General features: G+C 50.4%; 1 protein-coding gene across 1 annotated transcript in view; it reads right to left on the reverse strand.

The window, feature by feature from the left end:
- Positions 1–2721: 2721 nt before the first annotated feature.
- Positions 2722–20894, reverse strand: part of RTN4RL2 (reticulon 4 receptor like 2) — a 32090-nt gene continuing 13917 nt past the window's right edge. The window contains exons 2-3 of the mRNA XM_085651422.1: positions 20153–20640; positions 2722–6299 (exon numbers count right to left, since the gene is read on the reverse strand). Coding sequence (XP_085507548.1) covers positions 5475–6299; positions 20153–20500 — 1173 coding nt within the window. The 5' untranslated portion in view covers positions 20501–20640 and the 3' untranslated portion in view covers positions 2722–5474. The remainder of the gene's footprint in view (positions 6300–20152; positions 20641–20894) is intronic.

Here is a 20894-nt window from a genome sequence, read left to right on the forward strand (position 1 = left end):
CCATCATGTCTCCTCCAGAGGTGCCCCTGCAGAAACCTTACATCAAAGACTAGATAGACACAGGGCCTTCACTGTAAGTACATCAGACCATCATGTCTCCTCCAGAGGTGCCCCTGCAGAAACCTTACACCAAAGACTAGATAGACACAGGGCCTTCACTGTAAGTCAATCAGACCATCATGTCTCCTCCAGAGGTGCCCCTGTGATCCCTTACACCAAACACTAGATAGACACAGGGCCTTCACTGTAAGTACATCAGACCATCATGTCTTCTCCAGAGGTGCCCCTGCAGAAACCTTACACCGAAGGCTAGATAGACACAGGGCCTTCACTATAAGTACATCAGACCATCATGTCTCCTCCAGAGGTGCCCCTGCAGAAACCTTGCACTGAAGACTAGATAGACACAGGGCCTTCACTGTAAGTACATCAGACCATCATGGCTCCTCCAGAGGGGCCCCAGCAGAGACCTTACACCGAAGACTAGATAGACACAGGGCCTTCATTCTAAGAACGCCAGACCATCATGTCTCCTCCAGAGGGGCTCCTGTGAACCCTTGCACCGATGACTAGATAGACACAGGGCCTTCACTATAAGTACATCAGACCATCATGTCTCCTCCAGAGGTGCCCCTGCAGAAACCTTACACCGAAGACTAGATAGACACAGGGCCTTCGCTGTAAGTCCATCAGACCATCATGTCTCCTCCAGAAGGGCCCCTGCAGAAACCTTACATCGAAGACTAGATAGACACAGGGATTCACGGTAAGTCCTTCAGACCATCATGTCTCCTCCAGAGGGGCCCCTGTAGAAACCTTGCCCTTATGACTAGATAGACACTGCGTCTTCACTGTAAGTATACAGACCGTCCACCTTGTTTATGACAGACATTCTGATGTACTTTTTTCTTTTTGGGACTGACAGGAAATGTCTGGAAGCCTCAAACTGAAACAACAAATGACTCCCACACCCTGTGAGAAAACTCCTAGGAATGCAGGGTCATTCGTTTTTTGTTTTAGAAAAATAACATTCTGCTTTGGGAGGTTGTGATTGATTTCTGCTAAGCAAGCAGTGATCTTTAAAGATGGCAGCTGCATGTCTGTCGCGGCTGGGGATACACCTCTGCGCTGCCGTGATGCACTGAGTACAACCACCAGGGTCTAAATCTCTCCCTGTATATTTTGTGAAAAAGTGGAGGAGAACTTGCTTCTTCCAGAAAATAGACAAAGTCATGGCGCCTCTTCATTGCTGTGCTCTGCGCTGTTGGGAATAGCTAGCCAATTAATACAATAGTTGCTTATACAAGTTTCAAACGGGGGTGCCCAATAAAGGCATGGAGCATGGCCAGTGCCATTATTGACAATAGCCACAGTGTACGTGATTTTCATTTATTGAACTGTATTTAATTGCACCTGGCATTCTGCCTGCATGGGCTAAACATGTGGATAGATTCTGCCTGCATGGGCTAAACATGTGGATAGATTCTGCCTGCATGGGCTAAACATGTGGATAGATTCTGCCTGCATGGGCTAAACATGTGGATTGATTCTGCCTGCATGGGCTGAACATGTGGATAGATTCTGCCTGCATGGGCTGAACATGTGGATAGATTCTGCCTGCATGGGCTGAACATGTGGATAGATTCTGCCTGCATGGGCTAAACATGTGGATAGATTCTGCCTGCATGGGCTGTACATGTGGATAGATTCTGCCTGCACGGGCTAAACATGTGGATAGATTGTGCCTGCATGGGCTGAACATGTGGATAGATTCTGCCTGCATGGGCTAAACATGTGGATAGATTCTGCCTGCATGGGCTAAACATGTGGATAGATTGTGCCTGCATGGGCTGAACATGTGGATAGATTCTGCCAGCATGGGCTGAACATGTGGATAGATTCTGCCTGCATGGGCTGAACATGTGGATAGATTCTGCCTGCATGGGCTGAACATGTGGATAGATTCTGCCTGCATGGTCAAGTATTGAACACCTCTTGTTTAAAGTGAGAATCCATTGATAGATCACGTGGAGGTTTTAGGAATAATATTAGGGATTTGTACAAATTACATAGACCTTTTTTCTTGAAGGCAGCCTAGTTTCTACTAAGCCTGGGCGAAGTTCTCGGAGATCCGCTGTGAAGTGCAAAAAAAAAAAACTCTGCCGTGCTACGCGGAGCTCTGCAAGCAGTGGAGTGCGTTGGATAAATGCAGTTTGTGGTGATTTTCGGTGCCAGGTGTTTGTCCGCACCATACACATCGCAAGCGGGCACTGCTTCCTTTCTCTCTCTTGAGTCGAATGGACAGTTTTTCAATGTGAGCTGCTGCAATCATACGCAACCTCTCGCACTGAGAAATCTGTCCGCTCGCGTTGAGAAATCTTGCCGGGAGCTTGATTTTCCATGCTCGCGCTCGCCAACTTGATGTTGACGATCGCAAACGAGGAAAAATCTCGCCGGGAAGTGAATTTTCCTTGCTCACGCGCGCCATCTTGATGTTGACGTGCGTGAGCGAGGGAAAAACTATGCTCCGCGCAAGATCCGCATAACGCGGCGTGTGGAAAACTCTGCAAACTCCGCAATCGGAGTTCACTGCCCAGACTTAGTTTCTACAACAGAAATCATGGAACCATGTCAACAAACAGATTCTTGAAAATAGCAGCACAATTAAACATTAACTCCAACAGAAACAGTGGTGTTAATTAAACACGCCACAAACAGACCTGCAAACATATCGCCTTTTAATCGGTCTTCAGTCCTCACAATAAATACGTTAGACAACAGTCCATATTAGTTTTGCATTAAAGTGAAGAATGAATGTGATAATGTCTGTAGCACGCTTCCAGCTCCTCATTAAAGCCAATATGTGTTTGTCCTTGGCTCGGTTATCCACAGGACTCCAGTGGAGGACTTTGTGGCCACCGCAGCACTATGTAAAGCCCCCAAAGTTAATCAATATTCATAGTTTATGGGGCAGACGTTCTGAATTTTGCGATAGGTTGTTGGAGAAGCGTGTAAGGTGGTTATAGCCCTCTTCAGTGATGAAAGAAAGATGCTCATGGTATTACAAAAAGAGTTTGATTTCTTTTGTTATAGATGCCCCTCTTTACACACAGGATCACATTTGAAATCAAACACCCCTAGATAAACCTGCCATATTTAGCACCTCTTTGTTCCAGGAGCATGTTATGCTGTTCCGCTCCTTCTTCGTGCCCCCATGTTCTCATTGGAGCAGTGTCAATGTCCATTGCATCAGTGTTACTGTTTACAAAATGGTTTCCCCCTCAGAAGCCACTGGTCACATCCTCAGCACATTCCTCTTATCTGTATCGGTCATCCGTGACTGACCTGCAGCCTGAAGCTGAATCCGCCCAGGAACTGAAGAGGACCGTGTGATGCTAGACTTGATGAGAATAAGAAGTATTTTGTAAGGCGCTTTGATCCCAATGGCTAACACGTTACTGTCACCCTACTGACTAGTACTTACATATGTGCCAATTTTGGCAGAGAACTCAAGCCTCACTCATTGCGAGTGAGACTCACACATTAGAGGATAGCCTCAGTTCTCACTCACAGCAGTTTATGTCATGCCATACCAATGTCACACCTGGTGTAATGGCGAGAAATGGAACCCTACAAGTAGAGTTGGACAGAGTTGCATGCACTGAAGCTCTTGAGAGATGCAACGGCTTCGGGACTCTATCTCACCACAGGGGGCCCTGCAACAGGCCTCTTCACCGGATAGGAAGAGAAGACTTCGACACATCGGAGTGGTGCTTGACTGCCTTTGGAAGCCTTGCCTATATATATTTTTACATTATTTTTTATTTCACTGATGTCACCTCCAGACTTCTTGTCAATAATGTCCACACTTTTGTTCTATTATTATGTATGATGTTAAGTTTGCTAATAAATATTTGTCACTCCTAAACATTGTAAAACTCACGAGCTCTGCATGTGAGAACTCATAACTGATATATGTAGAAAGAAAATTGGGAAAAATTAATTTTCGCATTGACTGGCATTTAGATCAAGGTGAGGAACTTAAACTAATGTCCTTTTTCGCAAAAAAATGGTGTGTTTCTTGCCTAAACGTATGCCTTGGGATTTATGTACTCTTTCTATGAAGCTCAGAAAGTGAAACCCTGAGGAAGGAGCACAGCAATTTGTGTGAGATCTTACGCAAAGATCTGTGATGGGGCTCAGTACCCCCTAAGCGAGCAGAGCTGTGAATCTACACCACGGTGAGTCGCCAGGTGCACCTATTATAAACATCTGCGGGCTGCTGTTTGCCTTTACTGACAGTGCTCCTTGTACACTCGTTCCACTCACACTGCCCTTTGTGCAAATTTTACTCGAGGTGAAAAGAAGGCAAAAACGCAGCATGCTCCTGCAGCGGCCATCTTGCCATGGAGAAGCGGGGAGGATTCTGGGATAACATTGGAAGCGTCTGTTAGCCCTAATGAAGGCACAATGCGGGACATGCTCGCTAGGAATGGCTCGAAATAGGGTTAAGCAAGGCAGCCATTTTGGGCAACGTGCTTCTACAGCGACGCAACAAGAGTGGGTCAGGTACGCCAAGAAGGAACAGAAATGTTTTCTTTATATGACTAGCTAATGAGTGTTTTGAAAAAAAAATAGCTGCTATTTCTTAGCATTTGAAAAGAATGTAAGGAAGTTCCAAAGTGACTTCATCTTTTTAAAAGGTTAGTAATAACTACTTGTTTAATGGAATCTGAAAATAAATAATGCTTCATAGAGCTGAGGCATCCCATGGTTTTCTGCTAAAATAACAATTCAATATTTATAAAAATACTATGTTCCACAATGGCGGCTAGATTTCCTTCAATGGAGTCTGAAAATCGACTACAGAGTCAAGATGAGCTCTCGCCCACGTGTAAGCTGCACCATCCTGTAATGGCTTAGATCCCTTACAAACCAATGAGCGCTTCTGAGATTTAAAAAAGTATTAATTTAATGAAAAGGACATCTTCAACCATTAAACATTCCTATTTCTGTAAGATCCATTACTATCACTAGTGCCATTAAATGTGATGTAACAGAAGGCCACAGTTCACTCTAAGTTTCTATAGCAGCTTCTCGTTGACATGAGAGTTTCAAATACCAGCTTCTCGCTGACGGGATATGTTTTGACGACAGAGGTAAAACGGAGTACCATTTATGTCCTGAATTCAAAGTTTCTAGAGAATGGACTTTTAAAAGGCAGTTCTTGAGTATGGAAAATCAGTTTCTTTGACAAATTTGGTCAATTTTTTTTTTTTTAAATCAGCTCTTTATATGTAAGACTCTCTCTTGCTTTGGGTTTGCTCGTGCCAGCCCAGTCTCTCTTCCTCCTGCAGACCTAGTCGCAGAAAGGGCAGGCCAATCCATGCCCTTTGGCCTCTCCCACCGCAGGGGTCCGGCCAGTGCCTAGAGTTCCAAAGGTGCAGGGGAGCCGGAACTGATCCCGAGTTGGATCAAAGCTCTTGTCGGTTCAGTACCAGGAGGCAGAGGTGAAGCAAGATGATGAGGTGGACGGTCCAGGAGCTCGCTTGGAACAGGCTTGAACTACCGTCAATGGGACAGTCCAGCCCAATGCAGTTCTGCAGTTCTCCCTCACTCCCGTAGCCCCCCCAGTAGTCCTCCTCCGTAGGGCCATCATACTTTGGGCTGTAGATGTCATTGGATGGAAGGTCCTTGTAGAGAGTAGACGGGTTGGGAACACTGCCATCAACTCTCCCATCCCCCAGCCCGTAGAGGTTGTTGGATGAACCGTTGACCCTTGTGCCTCCGTTGGCGGTTTGAGCACCACCGTTGCCATTAATGACCTTGGGCTTCCATTTGGCCTTTACACCATTCTTACCCTGGCCGGTGGTTGACCCTGGACAGGAGACAAAGTCCTCCTCTGCTAGGAAGCGAAGATCCATTCCGCGGCGCTCAGGTGGTGACACACAGAGAACATCAGAGCTGGAAATGCGGAATTGGTGGTACCAGGCCCAGAGCGAGCGTGCGCGGCAGTCACAGGCCCAGGGGTTGCCGTTGAGACGCAGAAACTCCAGGGACGGCAGATCCCCCATGGTATCACCAGATAGGTTGGTCAGGCTGTTGTTGAAGAGGTAGAGAATGGTGACTTTGTAGAGATCGCGGAAGGCCCAGCGGTGGATGACGTGCAGGCGGTTCATGTGCAGAAGCAGGCGGTCCATGTTCATCAGGCCACGGAACACATTCTCGGAGAGTACCCGGAGCCGGTTCCCATGCAGGAAGAGATGCGTGAGGTTTGAGTTATCAATGAAGAGGTCGTCCTGTTTCCAAGAGAAAAGAAGAAAGAGGTTGAGAAAGATACACCACCTAGAGGACAAGACACAAGACTGCTCATAGCAGAGCTGCTTCCATCAGACCTAGTGCCTGCATGTGCTGTATTACAAGTGTATGTGGGAGCCCTGTTGGACTGAAACCTGGATTTACCAAACCATGTCTGTACACAGGGACTCCCAGGGTTCCTTGAGCCCAGAGCAGGAAACAAGCCTGACCATTGCCAACTGGCAGAGCCAGGGTGAACAGTGCAGGGTCTATGTGAACATAGTGACGTGAAAGGGATGAGGCTTAACAACAAATGTCCCCAGACTCTGGTGTGCCCCTCCTATGCTATACTTCTCAACCTTTTGACTTCTGGGGACCCCAAGTAATCATTACTGGAACCCAGGGACCCCCAATCATTGGAATCTGGGGACCCCCCCCACCGACTCATTACTGGTAGCCGGGGGCCCCCTCCTAAGCACTGTCGATGATTTGAACTGCAAAACAATACACAAAAAAGCCAGAGAAATACATTCATCAAACAAATACACAAATGCTGGCGTTTTATTTAATTTGCAAACACATATAAATAAATGAAAGTCAACTTTTTAATTTTACTGGAAAGGTTGGAGCTTTTCTAAATTCAATTGCGGCCCCTCCCCCTGCATACGATAATGTGTTGTTTGCACCTGCGCTGCTCCCACGAATCAATCTGAGATATTCATTTAATTTGTAGCCTCCCGTTTCAAATCCCTTCACGTTTACAGTACGTTTTAAATTTTCAATTGTACATTTAGGTTCTTTATTTATATACGCTTCATTAATCTGTTAATATTATTTAATTTTCCAAGTAGTCACGGACCCCCTGGGGAGGCTCCGCAGAGCCCCAGGGGCCCCTGAACCACAGATTGGAAACCACTGTGCTATAGTATAAAGGTCATTTTTCAGTTTTATTTTGTTACTTTTGGGGCACCTAGAGGGGGCACCCTGGGTCTGCTACCTTACCTCACCTTACAGAAGTGCCAGCCTGGCTGGGAGTGACGAGACTACGGCTCGGGCCAGATCAGGCCGGCAGACCCTGAAGTGAGGGTGCCAGGATGATTCTAGCACCACCCACCGTCCACCACATGAGGGGGCTGTGGGGGACATCGCTGGCAGGGCCGGACTGGCCGTAGCGGGCACCGGGCAAACCCCCGGTGCGCCACACGGGTGGGGGCTGGTTTTGGGCCCCTGGGGGCCGTTTTTGTTACAGGGCTGTTTTTGCAGCATAGCTGCAAAATCGTCCCTCTAACAAAATCGGCCGAAAACCGGCCCTGGCAAAGAGCTCGGCGGCACCCGCAACCCCGAGCCAGGGCCGGTTTTGGTTCCCAGGCTGGCCCTGATCGCTGGTAAGAACCACAGACCTAAGAGAGCAGTGAAGAGTTAAGGCGCACAGCAGACACTTCAGACATGCTTCCTTTCTTCAAGGAGAGGGCTGACACAGACTCCACACCCTGCTCGCGGGTTACCAGCTGCACAATGGCGGCCTTCCGGAACATCCCAGCGGCGATGAGGTTAAAGGAGGCTTTTAAGGGCATATTCACAAAAAAGTCACTATACTGCGCTGCGCTGCGTGACAGGGAAAGGGCAGAATGCATCGTATTTAAAAGAATATGACACATTCCTGTTCTTGTCCCTGCACTGGCACCCTTTGGCAGCCTAGCGCCAGCACAGGCACACGTGCACCTTGGCGCAAGGGTGCCTCTGCTGCAGACAGGGTTGTTTTATGCAAGAAGTAACGCCTTCCTGCACAAAAACAATCCATAGAGGAGTTTTCTTCTTTTAGAGGAAGTAACGAGGAGAAATAAAGATATTTGAATAAGGCGACACAGTGATTTGCGCTGATTTGCCTTACTCAATATTTATGAGGCCACTCAAAGCCGACGCAATGTGGCTTTGTGAGGCCACTCAAAGCTGGCGCAATGTGGCTTTGTGAGGCCACTCAAAGCTGACGCAATGTGGCTTTGTGAGGCCACACAAAGCCGACGCAATGTGGCTTTGTGAGGCCACTCAAAGCTGGCGCAATGTGGCTTTGTGAGGCCACTCAAAGCTGACGCAATGTGGCTTTGTGAGGCCACTCAAAGCCGACGCAATGTGGCTTTGTGAGGCTACTCAAAGCCGGCGCAATGTGGCTTTGTGAGGCCACTCAAAGCCGACGCAATGTGGCTTTGTGAGGCCACTCAAAGCCGATGCAATGTGGCTTTGTGAGGCCACTCAAAGCCGGCGCAATGTGGCTTTGTGAGGCCACTCAAAGCCGGCGCAATGTGGCTTTGTGAGGCCACTCAAAGCTGACGCAATGTGGCTTTGTGAGGCCACTCAAAGCCGACGCAATGTGGCTTGTGAGGCCACTGAAAGCTGACGCAATGTGGCTTTGTGAGGCCACTCAAAGCCAATGCAATGTAGCTTTGTGAGGCCACTGAAAGCTGACGCAATGTGGCTTTGTGAGGCCACTCAAAGCTGGCGCAATGTGGCTTTGTGAGGCCACTCAAAGCTGACGCAATGTGGCTTTGTGAGGCCACTTAAAGCTGACGCAATGTGACTTTTTGAGGCCACTCAAAGCCGGCGCAATGTGGCTTTGTTGCCACTCAAAGCTGACGCAATGTGGCTTTGTGAGGCTGCTCAAAGCTGACACAATGTGACTTTGTGAGGCCACTCAAAGCCGACGCAATGTGGCTTTGTTGCCACTCAAAGCTGACGCAATGTGGCTTTGTGAGGCCGCTCAAAGCTGACGCAATGTGGCTTAGTGAGGCCGCTCAAAGGTGATGCAATGTGGCTTTGTGAGGCCACTCAAAGCCAATGCAATGTGGCTTTGTGAGGCCGCTCAAAGCTGACGCAATGTGGCTTTGTGAGGCCGCTCAAAGGTGATGCAATGTGGCTTTGTGAGGCCACTCAAAGCTGGCACAATGTGGCTTTGTGTGGCTTCATAAATCCGACTCGAGCCTTGAGTCATGCATGTACCACTTTGTGTGGTACAAACGTGACACAAGGCGCATAAATTTGCCTCAAAGTATTGTGCAATTGTGCACGACATGGAGGCACGTGCAACCTTAGAAGATATAAAGGAACCCTATGGGCATCATTCATTGGGTTTTGGCATAGGGCAGCACAGCAAGTCTCCTTGCTGTGCTGCCCTACGTCAAAGTGAAAGTGCAGTAATGCACCGTATTTATCTAACTGTGCATTTCTGTTTTTTCTCCTTGCTCTGGTGCCGTTTCGGCAGCCTAGCGCCAACGCAGACACCTCTGCATCATGGTGCGAGGGGGCCTGTGCTGTCAACAGGATTGTTTAAGTGCAGGAAGTGGCACCTTCCTGAACAAAAGTAATCCTAGGAGGGTTTCTCCTCTTTCCACATGTGCTGCAGAATGCAGCCCACATGGAAAGAGGAAAAACAAGGAAAACTCAAGTTATTTCTCCTTCTGGCGCCTCCCCTTGGGAGGCGTGAGGTTTTGGCCCATCCCTAAGTTTACATTGTTTTGTAAATGTGGGGCAGCATCAAAATCCAGGGGTCTTGCTACCATGTCTCTCACAGTTCATCATGACGACAGGGTAGGAACGGGCAGTAAACAGAACCCTATTTACTCTTGAGAGTTCATACTACGGGCCTGATCCCTAAAACCTCGACAGATAATAGGAAGCTGTTGGGGGGTCAAGAATGGTACAAGGGGTAAAACCTGTGATATCTTTAGACATCCAAGGGTGTGTGATGTGACTTCTTGTACCTGGGCGTTTTGTTTAATTGGCATGATGCCAATCTCTTTAGACCCCCATCATGAGCTGAACTCTCTCCAGCACTAACAAGCCTGCGTGTGTCTCATCTCCTGCAGCCCTCCCAGCCTCCCAGACACCCCATCATGTGATGAACTTTCTCCATGCGCTAACAAGCCTACCTGTGTCTGACTCTCTGCAGCCCTCCATCCTGTCAGACACACACCACACCCTGTATTGAACTCTCTCCAGGACTAACAAGCCTACATGCATCTGACTTTCTGTAGCCCGCCCAGCCTGCCAGACACCCCATCATGCGCTGAACTCTATCTAGCACTAACAAGCCTACAGGTGTCTGACACTCTGCAGCCCTCCAGCCTGTCAGACACCCCATCATGTGCTGGACTCTCTCCATGCACTAACAAGCCTACACATGTCTTTCTTTCTGCAGCCTTCCCAGCCTTTCAGACACCCCATCATGTCTGACTCTCTGCAGCCCTCCAGCCTGTCAGACACCCCATCCAATACTGGACTCTCTCTATCACTAACAAGCATTCGTGTCTGGCTCTCTGCAGCCCTCCCAGCCTGTCAGACACCCCATCCTGTGCTGTACTCTCTCCATGCACTAACATGCCTACATGTGCCTGACTCTCTGCAGCCCTCCAGCCTGTCAGACACCCCATTCTAGAACGAACTCTCTCCAGCACTAACAAGCATTCGTGTCTGGCTCTCTGCAGCCGTCCCAGCCTCCGGGACACCCCATCATGTGCTGAACTCTCTCAATGCACAAATAAGCATACATGCGTCTGCCTTCTGCAGCCCTCCAGCTTGTCAGACACCCCATCCTGTATTGAACTCTCTCCAGCACTAACAAGCATACATGTGTCTGACTGCTGAAGCCCTCCCAACCTGTCAGACCCCCCACCATGTGCTGAACCCACGAACACTCTCCATGCACTAGCAAGCCTATGTGTCTGACTCCTGCTGCCCTCCCAGCCTCCCTGACACCCCATCCTGTATTGAACTTTCTCCACGCATTAACAAGCCTACATGTGACTGACTTCTGCATCCCTCCCAGCCTGTCAGACACCACATCCTGTATTGAACTCTCTCCAGCAATAACAAGCCTACATGTGTCTGACTTCTGCAGCCCTCATAGCCTTTCAGACACCACATCCTGTATTGAACTCTCTCCACTCACTAACAAGCCTACCTGTGTCTGACTTCTGCAGCCCTCCCAACCTGTCAGACACACCATCATGTTCTGAACTCTCTCCAGCACTAACACGTCTACGTGTCTGACTTGTGTAGCCCTCCCAGCCGCCCAGACACCCCCACCATGTGCTGAATTCTCTGCATGCACTAGCAAGCCTCCAAGTGTCTGACTTCTGCAGCCCTCCCAGCCAGTGTCAGACACCCCATCATGTGCTGATCTCTTCCAGCACTAACAAGCCTGCACGTGTCTGACTTCTGCAGCCCTCCAGGCTGTCTCATGTCACATCATGTGCTGAACTCTCTCCACGCACTAATAAGCCTACAAGTGTCTGACTTCTCCAGCCCTCCCAGCCTCCATAACACCCCATCATGTAATGAACTCTCTCCAGCACTAACAAGTCTATGGGTCTGACTTCTGCAGCCCTCCCAGTCTCTCAGACACCCCATCATGTGCTGCACTCACCAGCACTAACAGGCCTCCATGTGTCTGACTCTCTGCAGCGCTCCATCCTGTCAGACACCCCATCATATGATGAACTCTCTCCATGCACTAACAAGCCTACATGCATCTGACTTTCCGCAGCCCTCCCAGCTAGGGGTGGGCAAAATTTGTGTAGTCGCGCTACGCAAAGCTACGCGAAACGTTAAAAAATCTCCGCGAGCTACAGAAATTCTGCGAACATGCGGAATAACTTGTACGCGATGCTTTTTTCTTGTTCGCTAACACTGTTTGCGTGCTCGTGGGGAAATATCTTGCAAACACGCATTTTGAGAACACGAACAAGCAAAAAATTCTGCGAAGCCGCAGAACGCAGAATTTTGGGCAATTCCGCGTTCTCCGCGGAACGTGAAAATACCCAAATTCCGTAAATTCCGCGAGCGGAACGGAATTTACCGCCCAGGCCTGCTCCCAGACACCCCTGCCATGTGCTGAACTCTCTCCAAGCCTACATGTGTCTGAGTTCTGCAGCCCTCCAGCCTGTCAGACACCCCATCACGAGATGAACTCTCTCCAGCACTAACAAGTCTACGTGTCTGAGTTCTGCAGCCCTCCAGCCTGTCAGACACCCCATCACGAGATGAACTCTCTCCAGCACTAACAAGCATTCATGTGACTGACTGCTGCAGTCCTCCCAACCTGTCAGACCCCCCCACCATGTGCTGAACTCACGAACACTCTCCATGCACTAGCAAGCCTACATGTGTCTGACTCCTGCAGCCCTCCCAGCCTCTCAGACACCCCATCATGTGCTGAACTCACCAGCCCACATGAGTCTGACGTAGAGTCACTTCTCCGTCGGCCTGTTGACTCCCAGGGCTCTGGCTTGTTTTCTTTCGCTGGACCTTGTATGCAGGGCGGCTGGAGTGGAGACATGTGTGGGCACAGGAGGGACACACTGCTTGCACCGCCCATGTTTCCACTAGTGCCTAGCATGCTCCAGCCCCCTCCTTTCTACTGCACCCAGTAATGGGGCGATACGTGGGAGGATTGACTGTTTAGATGTGTTTATGCTTCTGGTGAAATTCGAATTCAACGCTTCTAATTCAATCAGTTTGGACCCCGTGAAAGTGATGGCGCCAGGAGCCGAGCCCGCGGAGAATGAGTGAGTGGTGAGCCTCGGACAGTGGGGGAGTCAGGGCTCCTTTCATGGGAGGCGCGGATGAGAGGGCTTTTGTGTCTGTCGGCATTCTGTGACGAGGAGTCTGCGCTGCTCTGGTCACTTCAGGAAGGATGGGAAGAGAGGAGTAGCAGCTTGATTAGAAACACGGTTTGCTTAAAGGGGGACCCCGTACTGAGCTCAAGCTCTGTCTGCAGTGGGCCAGGCCAGGACCACCACAAGATAGGCCACGCCCCCCACCCCTCCAGCAAGAAGCTCGGTCAAAAAAGTTAAACCGAAACCTCTCAGCCAATGAGTGGGCAGGATCACCCCAGAGTACACTGGGGGTGAGCTCCAACTTACAGTTACTACAAGAGAGGTGCTACAGACAGCTTACTGGGCACCCCGGGAGGAGGGGCCCGCTGATGCAACCGACCTCAACAACTTCCGCCCTATCACCAACCTCCCTTTTCTTTCGAAAGTCACTGAAAAATGTGTTGCGAAACAACTTTCCCTACATATTATGGACAATAATCTCCTAGATGTTTTCCAATCTGGTTTCATCCAAAATTTCAGCACTGAAACAGCCCTGCTGCAAGTGATTGATGATGCGCTGCATATACTCGACTCCGGGGAATCGTGCCTTCCTGCCATCTTGTTCCCCTTTGTGGTGCCCTACGTTCCTCCCAGAGCTCTTCGCTCCGGTTCATTGCATTTAGCAACCACAACAAAGGTTACCAAAGCTCGATGGGGCGGCCGCTCTTTTTCCCATACTGCTGCCAGACTCTGGAACTCCCTTCCCTTGGGCATAAAACAGATTAATAATCGGCTGGCATTTAGGAAAGCCCTAAAAACACATTTGTTTGCAAAAACGTGTTAATGCACCATGGAGCTTGTTTTAAGAATCTGTTGAAGCGCGACGAGACCTCCGGGTAGTTACGCGCTATACAAGCATAATTTTTAATTTAATTTCATTTCATTTCATTCTTCTTGACCTCTCTGCAGCCTTTGACACTGTTAATCATAGCACCCTCCTCAACACTCTTCAACAGAGAATGGGATTGGATGGCACAGTGCTTAAATGGTTTGCCTCTTTCCTCTCAGACAGATCCCAAATGATTAAGATAGCGAACAGTCTTTCATCTCCATTGGCAGTAGGTCAAGGTGTCCCTCAAGGCTCTATCCTGGCACCCACTCTGTTTAATCTCTACCTGGAACCTTTAGGGAACCTCCTAAGCAAATCTGGGATCCATTACCATCTTTATGCGGATGACACTCAAATCTACCTCGAGGTGTCTTCCGCACACGATCTCTCTTTGCTCGACTCTACTCTAAACTCCATCCACAACTGGATGTTAGCTCACCAACTCATTCTAAATCCCACCAAAACTGAATTCCTCCTCCTTTCGACCTCTCTCTCACCTCCTCCTGTTCAATCGTGGATGGATCAGCTGAACCTGCTCAACAACAAACCCATCATTGTCGACAGCGCTAAATCCCTAGGTGTCATACTTGACAAAAGACTCAACCTAATCTCCCGCATCAACTCTATTGCCAAGAACGCACGGTACCAGTTGCGCCTTCTATGGGGGATCCGTCGGTTCTTCCCGGAGAAAGACTTAAAAACCTTGCTACAATCACTGGTTCTCTCTAGACTGGATTATTGCAATTCTCTTCTGACGGGCCTACCCAAATCCCACCTCTCCCCTCTCAAATCCATCCTCCATTCAGCAGCTCGCTTCATTTCAGGGTCTAAACGAAGCGACCACATCACTTCTATCCTGTCCTCTCTGCGATGGCTTCCGATCAAGGCAAGATCTATTTACAAAACTGCCTGCATCACCCACAAAGCCTTGCACACGTCCTTCCCTGGCTCGTAAAGCGGAAAAGCTTCTGCTTGAGCCCCCCGTCTTCAAAAGGGAAAGATCGATGGCGCAATCCTTCTCAGGCAATGCGGTGAGAATATGGAACTCACTTCCCCCATTGCTCCGCGCCACCTCCTCTACCCGGATCTTCAAAGCTGAACTCAAAACTCTTCTCTTCCAAAGACACTTTCAGGACTAATACTTTCATACTCCGGCCCCTCTTGGAAGTTTGCTCTTCGTTGTAAATTTGTATTTTTCCTGTACATTCCTCACCCCTGTGTGCTGTGTTAGATTTTGTGTTTGTGTACCCTTCATTTTTAGTCTGTGTAATGTTATATTTTGTACCACTTTTCTCTTGTAACGTAACTAGCTCTATTGTACAGCGCTCTGACACCTTTGGGTAATGTCCACGCTTAATAAAAATGCACTAAATAAATAAATAACTAAAAAGGTGGAGGGGTGAGTGCCAGGTGCAGACGTCACAGGTTTGCCTATGTATGGTTTGCAACCCTCCGCTCAGTGGAATGAGGTCAGCTACAGAAGAGACATGATGACATTAAACGAGGCATGACGTCAAACTCCCACGATCCCTCACAATGTTTGCCAAGATGGAGAAAGCTGCAATCAACTATTTCAAGATCATATACCCGCCGAATTTCTCCAAAACCTCAACAAAAAGATTTAAACACATCACCGGGAAGGTTTCCAGACACCTCTTTGCTGATCAATAGGATGGTGGCCGATATGGAAAGAGTGAAAGTGACCTCGGTCTCTTTAGACGACCGCCACCTCCTGGCCCAGCGTCACCCAGAACAGACTCAATGCGACATCTTCTACTCACACTCATCATGGCCGCAAGCTTCACGATGCCCCCTCATCACTGCTCCGTGGACCACCCGTGTCTCCGTCTGCAGTGACGGGGCGGTTCGGATTCCGTCCACACATCCGCACGTGACGTTTCACTCTCTGACCACATTCTTTCCCAGCCCTCCCCATTGCTTCCTCCAACGCACCCTGACTCCCCCAACAAGCCATCCTACCCCACATGCTTAACTCAACCCACACTTCAACCCCCCCACCTACCCAAAATCAGTGCTCTTGATACCTACCCCTAACAGGGTACCCCTACCCTCCCCAACCCTACGGCACCTCCCACATCCAACTACTCGCCCCCCAAATTACTCCATTCCCTACTCCCTCCTGTTTACCTAATCATGTACATCTCCTCAACGTGTCACAACTAGCAGCCCACCAACCATAGCCCATTGGCATGACCCCTCCGGCCGCATCACACACAGACCAGCCCATCCTACCACACTCCACCCTCTCATGCCCATCTACACCCCCAATCACCTTACACACACACACACCCACACACACACACACAGATACCACCCCTCCTCCACAATGACAACCTTCCAGTGACCCCCCACTCCCCTCCCCCATTCCACACTTGCACACTCATCACTGACCCACCGCGGGTTATTCCATTCTCCCCATCAACAGCGTCAGACCCCTCATCAACACCGGCTACAATCCCTCTGATGTGACACTTTACACACCCCTCATCTGACTCCTGCTCACAATACCCCACCTCCGCCCCCACGTTATATTTCACAAGAATTCTCCTGCCACACCGAACCCCCACATTTACAACCACACCCCTGGCTTACCTCGCTGTCACCCACCCGCTCACAGGATCACGAACCTCTCCCAAATCTACTAGTCCTGGCTATGCACACACCCCCTCACTCACCCTGGCTACACATCACTCTCTATCGCTCACTTCACTCCTTCCCCTCACATGACATCAGCACACAGCAACTGGCACCCACCCCACCTCACTTAATTACCACCACGAAGACCACCTTTCACAACCCCACTGAGACCACACAACACCCATCACCTCACGGGGCTCCGCTTCATTGCACCTTACACTCCTCTCGGCCCGATCACCCACACAACTTATTCTCCAACACACACACCAACCCCACATGCCCCCCCCCCCGCCCACCTGTCAAAGCCCTCTCCACCCATCTCCTGTCCCCCCAAATCCACCGCCTAGAGCACAAGGACGAGACTGTACTCCAGCTAAACTCCAGACTCATCCCTCTTAGACTATCGCCCACCCCAGCTGAAGACCCCCCATCCTCGGTACTTGCTACCCAGGAGTGGCGCTTACCACGCCCCACAAGACTCACACCCTCTCTCCCCCAAGCTGACACTGCCGACCTGCTGGCAACCAACAGCACCTAGCTACCCCCATCCCTTCTACTCCTTTTCCTCCTACCATCACCTCGAACCCTAGACCCCTCCACCCGGCACAGAATCCCAACTCTCTCCTCAACCGGTCCAAGCACAAGTCCTGTCAAGGGCAGAGCCTGCTACCCGGAACAATCTCTCCATAATAACCAAAGCCCCTCAGACCCCTCAGACCCCTCAGACCAAATCCATGACCTCATCTGTCCTCGCCACGCTCCACCACTGCAGACCTGCGGTGAGACACCATCTCTCAATACAACCCTGACCTCTGACCCCGACTGAGACCTGGTTCAGCGACACTTCCCACCCCACAACACCTTTGATCTTCTACTTCCTCCAAACTGCCCCATCCTCAGAAAGGACCGAGTAGGCGGAGTCGGGGCGACATCCTATAGACTACAGAGACTCACTGTAGTGCAAGGAGGTACCAGATGTCCCCTCCCCTTCCCCAGGCTTCAGTGCCTCACTGCACCCTCAGCACCACTCTCCCATCAGAATAAATGCCATGTACCACCCACCAGGTGATAACGCGGCCTTTGTCGAGGAATGCACTGACCTCATACCTGACCAAACCACCCGGAGCGACAAACGGATCCTTCTGGAAGACGCCAACCTTCACTGGGGCGCCGCAGAAGACTCTACGGCGAACCACGTCACCTCCGTTCCCAACAATCATGATCTGACCCAACCTCAGCTCCAGCCCACACACCCTACAGGCTCCGCGCTAGAACGGGTACTCTCCAAAGACCACATGCGCTCAGTGAAGGCTCCCGTCACGGGAGACTGGACTGACCCCCTCCCTAGCCCCACCTCCCTAGGACTCTCCACCGTGATGACAGGTCAAATGAAAACAGTAACTCCTGGTTTCCAGACATCGGAAACAGACATCAATACTCTTGGCGCCACCGCTCAGAAGACATTTCCCCCCATAGACCCCAACTCAAATGTGAACGCCGTGACCCCCACAGCTTGGCAGCCTCTCTGATGAGCTTGATGTCGGAGCTCCGCAGCAAACCAAAAAGAAACGCCCTCAACCGGCAGCGCCGTTTCTCAACAAGGACATCACCAGGATAGGAAACCCCCCAGGGTCTCAGAAAAGAGACGGGGATGGTCGCCCTCCACCACTAACCTCACTGGCCTCAGAAATACTTGGTCCCAGTAAAAAAACCCACATCTTTTGGGAGAAATCCAACGACTTTCGATCCCTGCTGGGCTCAGTTGAGACCCGACTGAAGCAACTCTTCGATGTGGTCAAAACTGCTCATAACCCCTCTAGGTCCACGTCCATCAAAGACGAGGCCACCATCAAACGCAGAGGAGCGCGACAGCTCTGCGACTCCAAAGCTCAACTGCCTCTGCATCGTGAGGTCCATCCCCTCTGGAGGGATGGTGCCCCAACAGCAGGTGACCTGCAGGGACAGCTGCTATAGGCTGTCCATAGGTATCCTGTAAGGTGGCACCACACAGCGAGATGATGGGCGGAGCGCCACGCCCCTTGAGTCTGTATGATCATTTCTAGGGTGGTCTGTCCCCTCTCACCTTCAGCACCAGGCTGTCCTGTAGGTACAGCTGCTATAGGCTGTCCATATGTATCCTGTAAGGTGGCACCACACAGCGAGATGATGGGCGGAGCGCCACGCCCCTTGAGTCTGTATGATCATTTCTAGGGCGGTCTGTGCCCCTCTCACCTGCAGCACCAGGCTGTCCTGTAGGTACAGCTGCTATAGGCTGTCCATATGTATCCTGTAAGGTGGCACCACACAGCGAGATGATGGGCGGAGCGCCACGCCCCTTGAGTCTGTATGATCATTTCTAGGGCGGTCTGTGCCCCTCTCACCTGCAGCACCAGGCTGTTCTGTAGGTACAAGTGCTGTAGGCCGTTCATAGGTCTCCCGTAAGGTGACACAAGACAGGTTGCGTCCCATCAACCATTTCCAAGGTGGAGGCCTACAGCGGCAGGCTCTCCTGTAGAGACAGGTACTGTATGCTGGGTGAGGTACGACAACTCTGACTTTTGAATATCTGCCTATAGCGATCTCAACTCCTAGATATCCACTTGAAGAATAATGCGCAGATATGACGTCAGAAGAGTGATTCTACCTTCACCTAGGCAAGGCTACCTTGATGATACTGTGCAGTGGGTCTGTTCTTGCAGGTTGGCATTTTGTATTCAATATTTGGAAATACAAGCTCAGGATGGAAATATCTCCTGTTAGTGGGGACAGTGAGACTCAAGACCCATGACCCCTTGCCCCCCTCCCTCTATGGATCATTCCTAAGGGTGGCTGGTGGCCTTTCACCTGTAGATAGCTCAGCAGGTTATTACAGGCTGCACATGTCTTCTGTAATGTGATACAGTGAAGCTCAGTGCCCATGACCCCTTCACCCCTTCCCCCTGTACAACATAGGAAGGGTGACTGGTGGCCTTTCACCTGTAGATACCTTAGCAGGTTATCACAGGCTGCACAGGTCTTCTGTAATGTGATACAGTGAAACTCGGATCCTATGACCCCTTCCCCCGTCCGTCTATAGATCATTCCTAGGGGCGACTGGTGGCTTTTCACCCGTAGATAGCTCAGCAGGTTATCACAGGCTGCACAGGTCTTTTGTAGTGTGATACAGTGAACCCCAAGTCCCATGACCCCTTGCCCCCTTCCCACTATAGATCATTCCTAAGGGCGACTGGTGGCACTTTTACCTGTAGATAGCTCAGCAGGTTATCACAGGCTGCACAGGTCTTCTGTAATGTAATACAGTGAAGCTCGGGTCCTATGACCCCTTGCCCCCTGACTCGTTACCCTGCCCCCTCAATAGATCTCCTAAAACAGAGACTGGTTCCCCAACCCTCAGTTTCCCTCCCAGACAGGTGACTGGCACCCCTCTAACCTGCAGGCACTACTAACTATTGTACTGCAACATTTATTTAGGACTTACCCCGCCTATGTGGGGTACTGAAGCACTTGCCTACGTAGGTAGCACGCTACACTGTGTAGTGTGTGTGGTTGGAAGTGTGTTGTCTTTGTTTTGATCCTAGGTGGGAAGTGTTTCGATGGTGTCCATTCTAGATATCTCCTGGAAGGTGGCACAGTAAAAATCAGGTCCCATGTCCCCAAACTCTATGACACTATGTCTCCCCCATTGACCTCCTAAATGAGTGGGTGGTGCCCTGCTCACCTGCAGGTACAGGAGTAGGTTATCCTGAAGGTAGAGGTACTGCAGACTGTACAGCCTCCTGAAGATGAGGCTGGGCAGGCTGGTCAGCTGGCAGCTGTAGAGGTGCAGTGACTGGAGTCGGGACAGACCCCGGAAGGTGTCGGCGTCCAGCGCCCTCAGGTGGCGGTTGTCGCCCAGGTCCAGCTCTTGCAGGCTGCGCAGGTCCCAGAAGGCCCCGGTCTGGATGTTGGTCACGTTGTTGGAGTACAGCCAGAGTTTGATGGTGTGAGGGCCGAAGACGCCCACCCGCAGGTCAGTGATGAGGTTGTTCTGAAGGAAGATGCGATGGGCAGTGGGTGGGATGCCCATGGGCACCTTGGAGAAGTTATGGGACTGGCAGCTGACGGTAGGGGGTGAAAAGTAGCAGGTGCAGAGGCTGGGGCACGAGGGCAGGACAGGGTGGCAGGCCAAGAGGGCCAGCAGGATGTGGACAGTGGCACGAACTGGGCCTGGAATGGACAGAAAGAGAGAGAGAGATATTAATCAATCAATCAATCAATCAATATTTGTATAGCGCAGCACTTTCACCCGTAGGGGTGTCTGGACACTTTCATCAGTCTCCCTTCTAGTCAAACAGGTGCAGGCTCTCAGACAGAGGTTGCTATGGACACTCAGTACTCGCTGCATGCTCTCTGCAGGCCATGCTGCACTACTCCACACCTCAAAGATCAAACAGAAGCTCTGAGCTACAACAAGACATATG

The sequence above is a fragment of the Triturus cristatus genome, chromosome 4_1 (assembly GCF_964204655.1).
Source record: "Triturus cristatus chromosome 4_1, aTriCri1.1, whole genome shotgun sequence".
Lineage (NCBI taxonomy): Eukaryota > Metazoa > Chordata > Amphibia > Caudata > Salamandridae > Triturus > Triturus cristatus.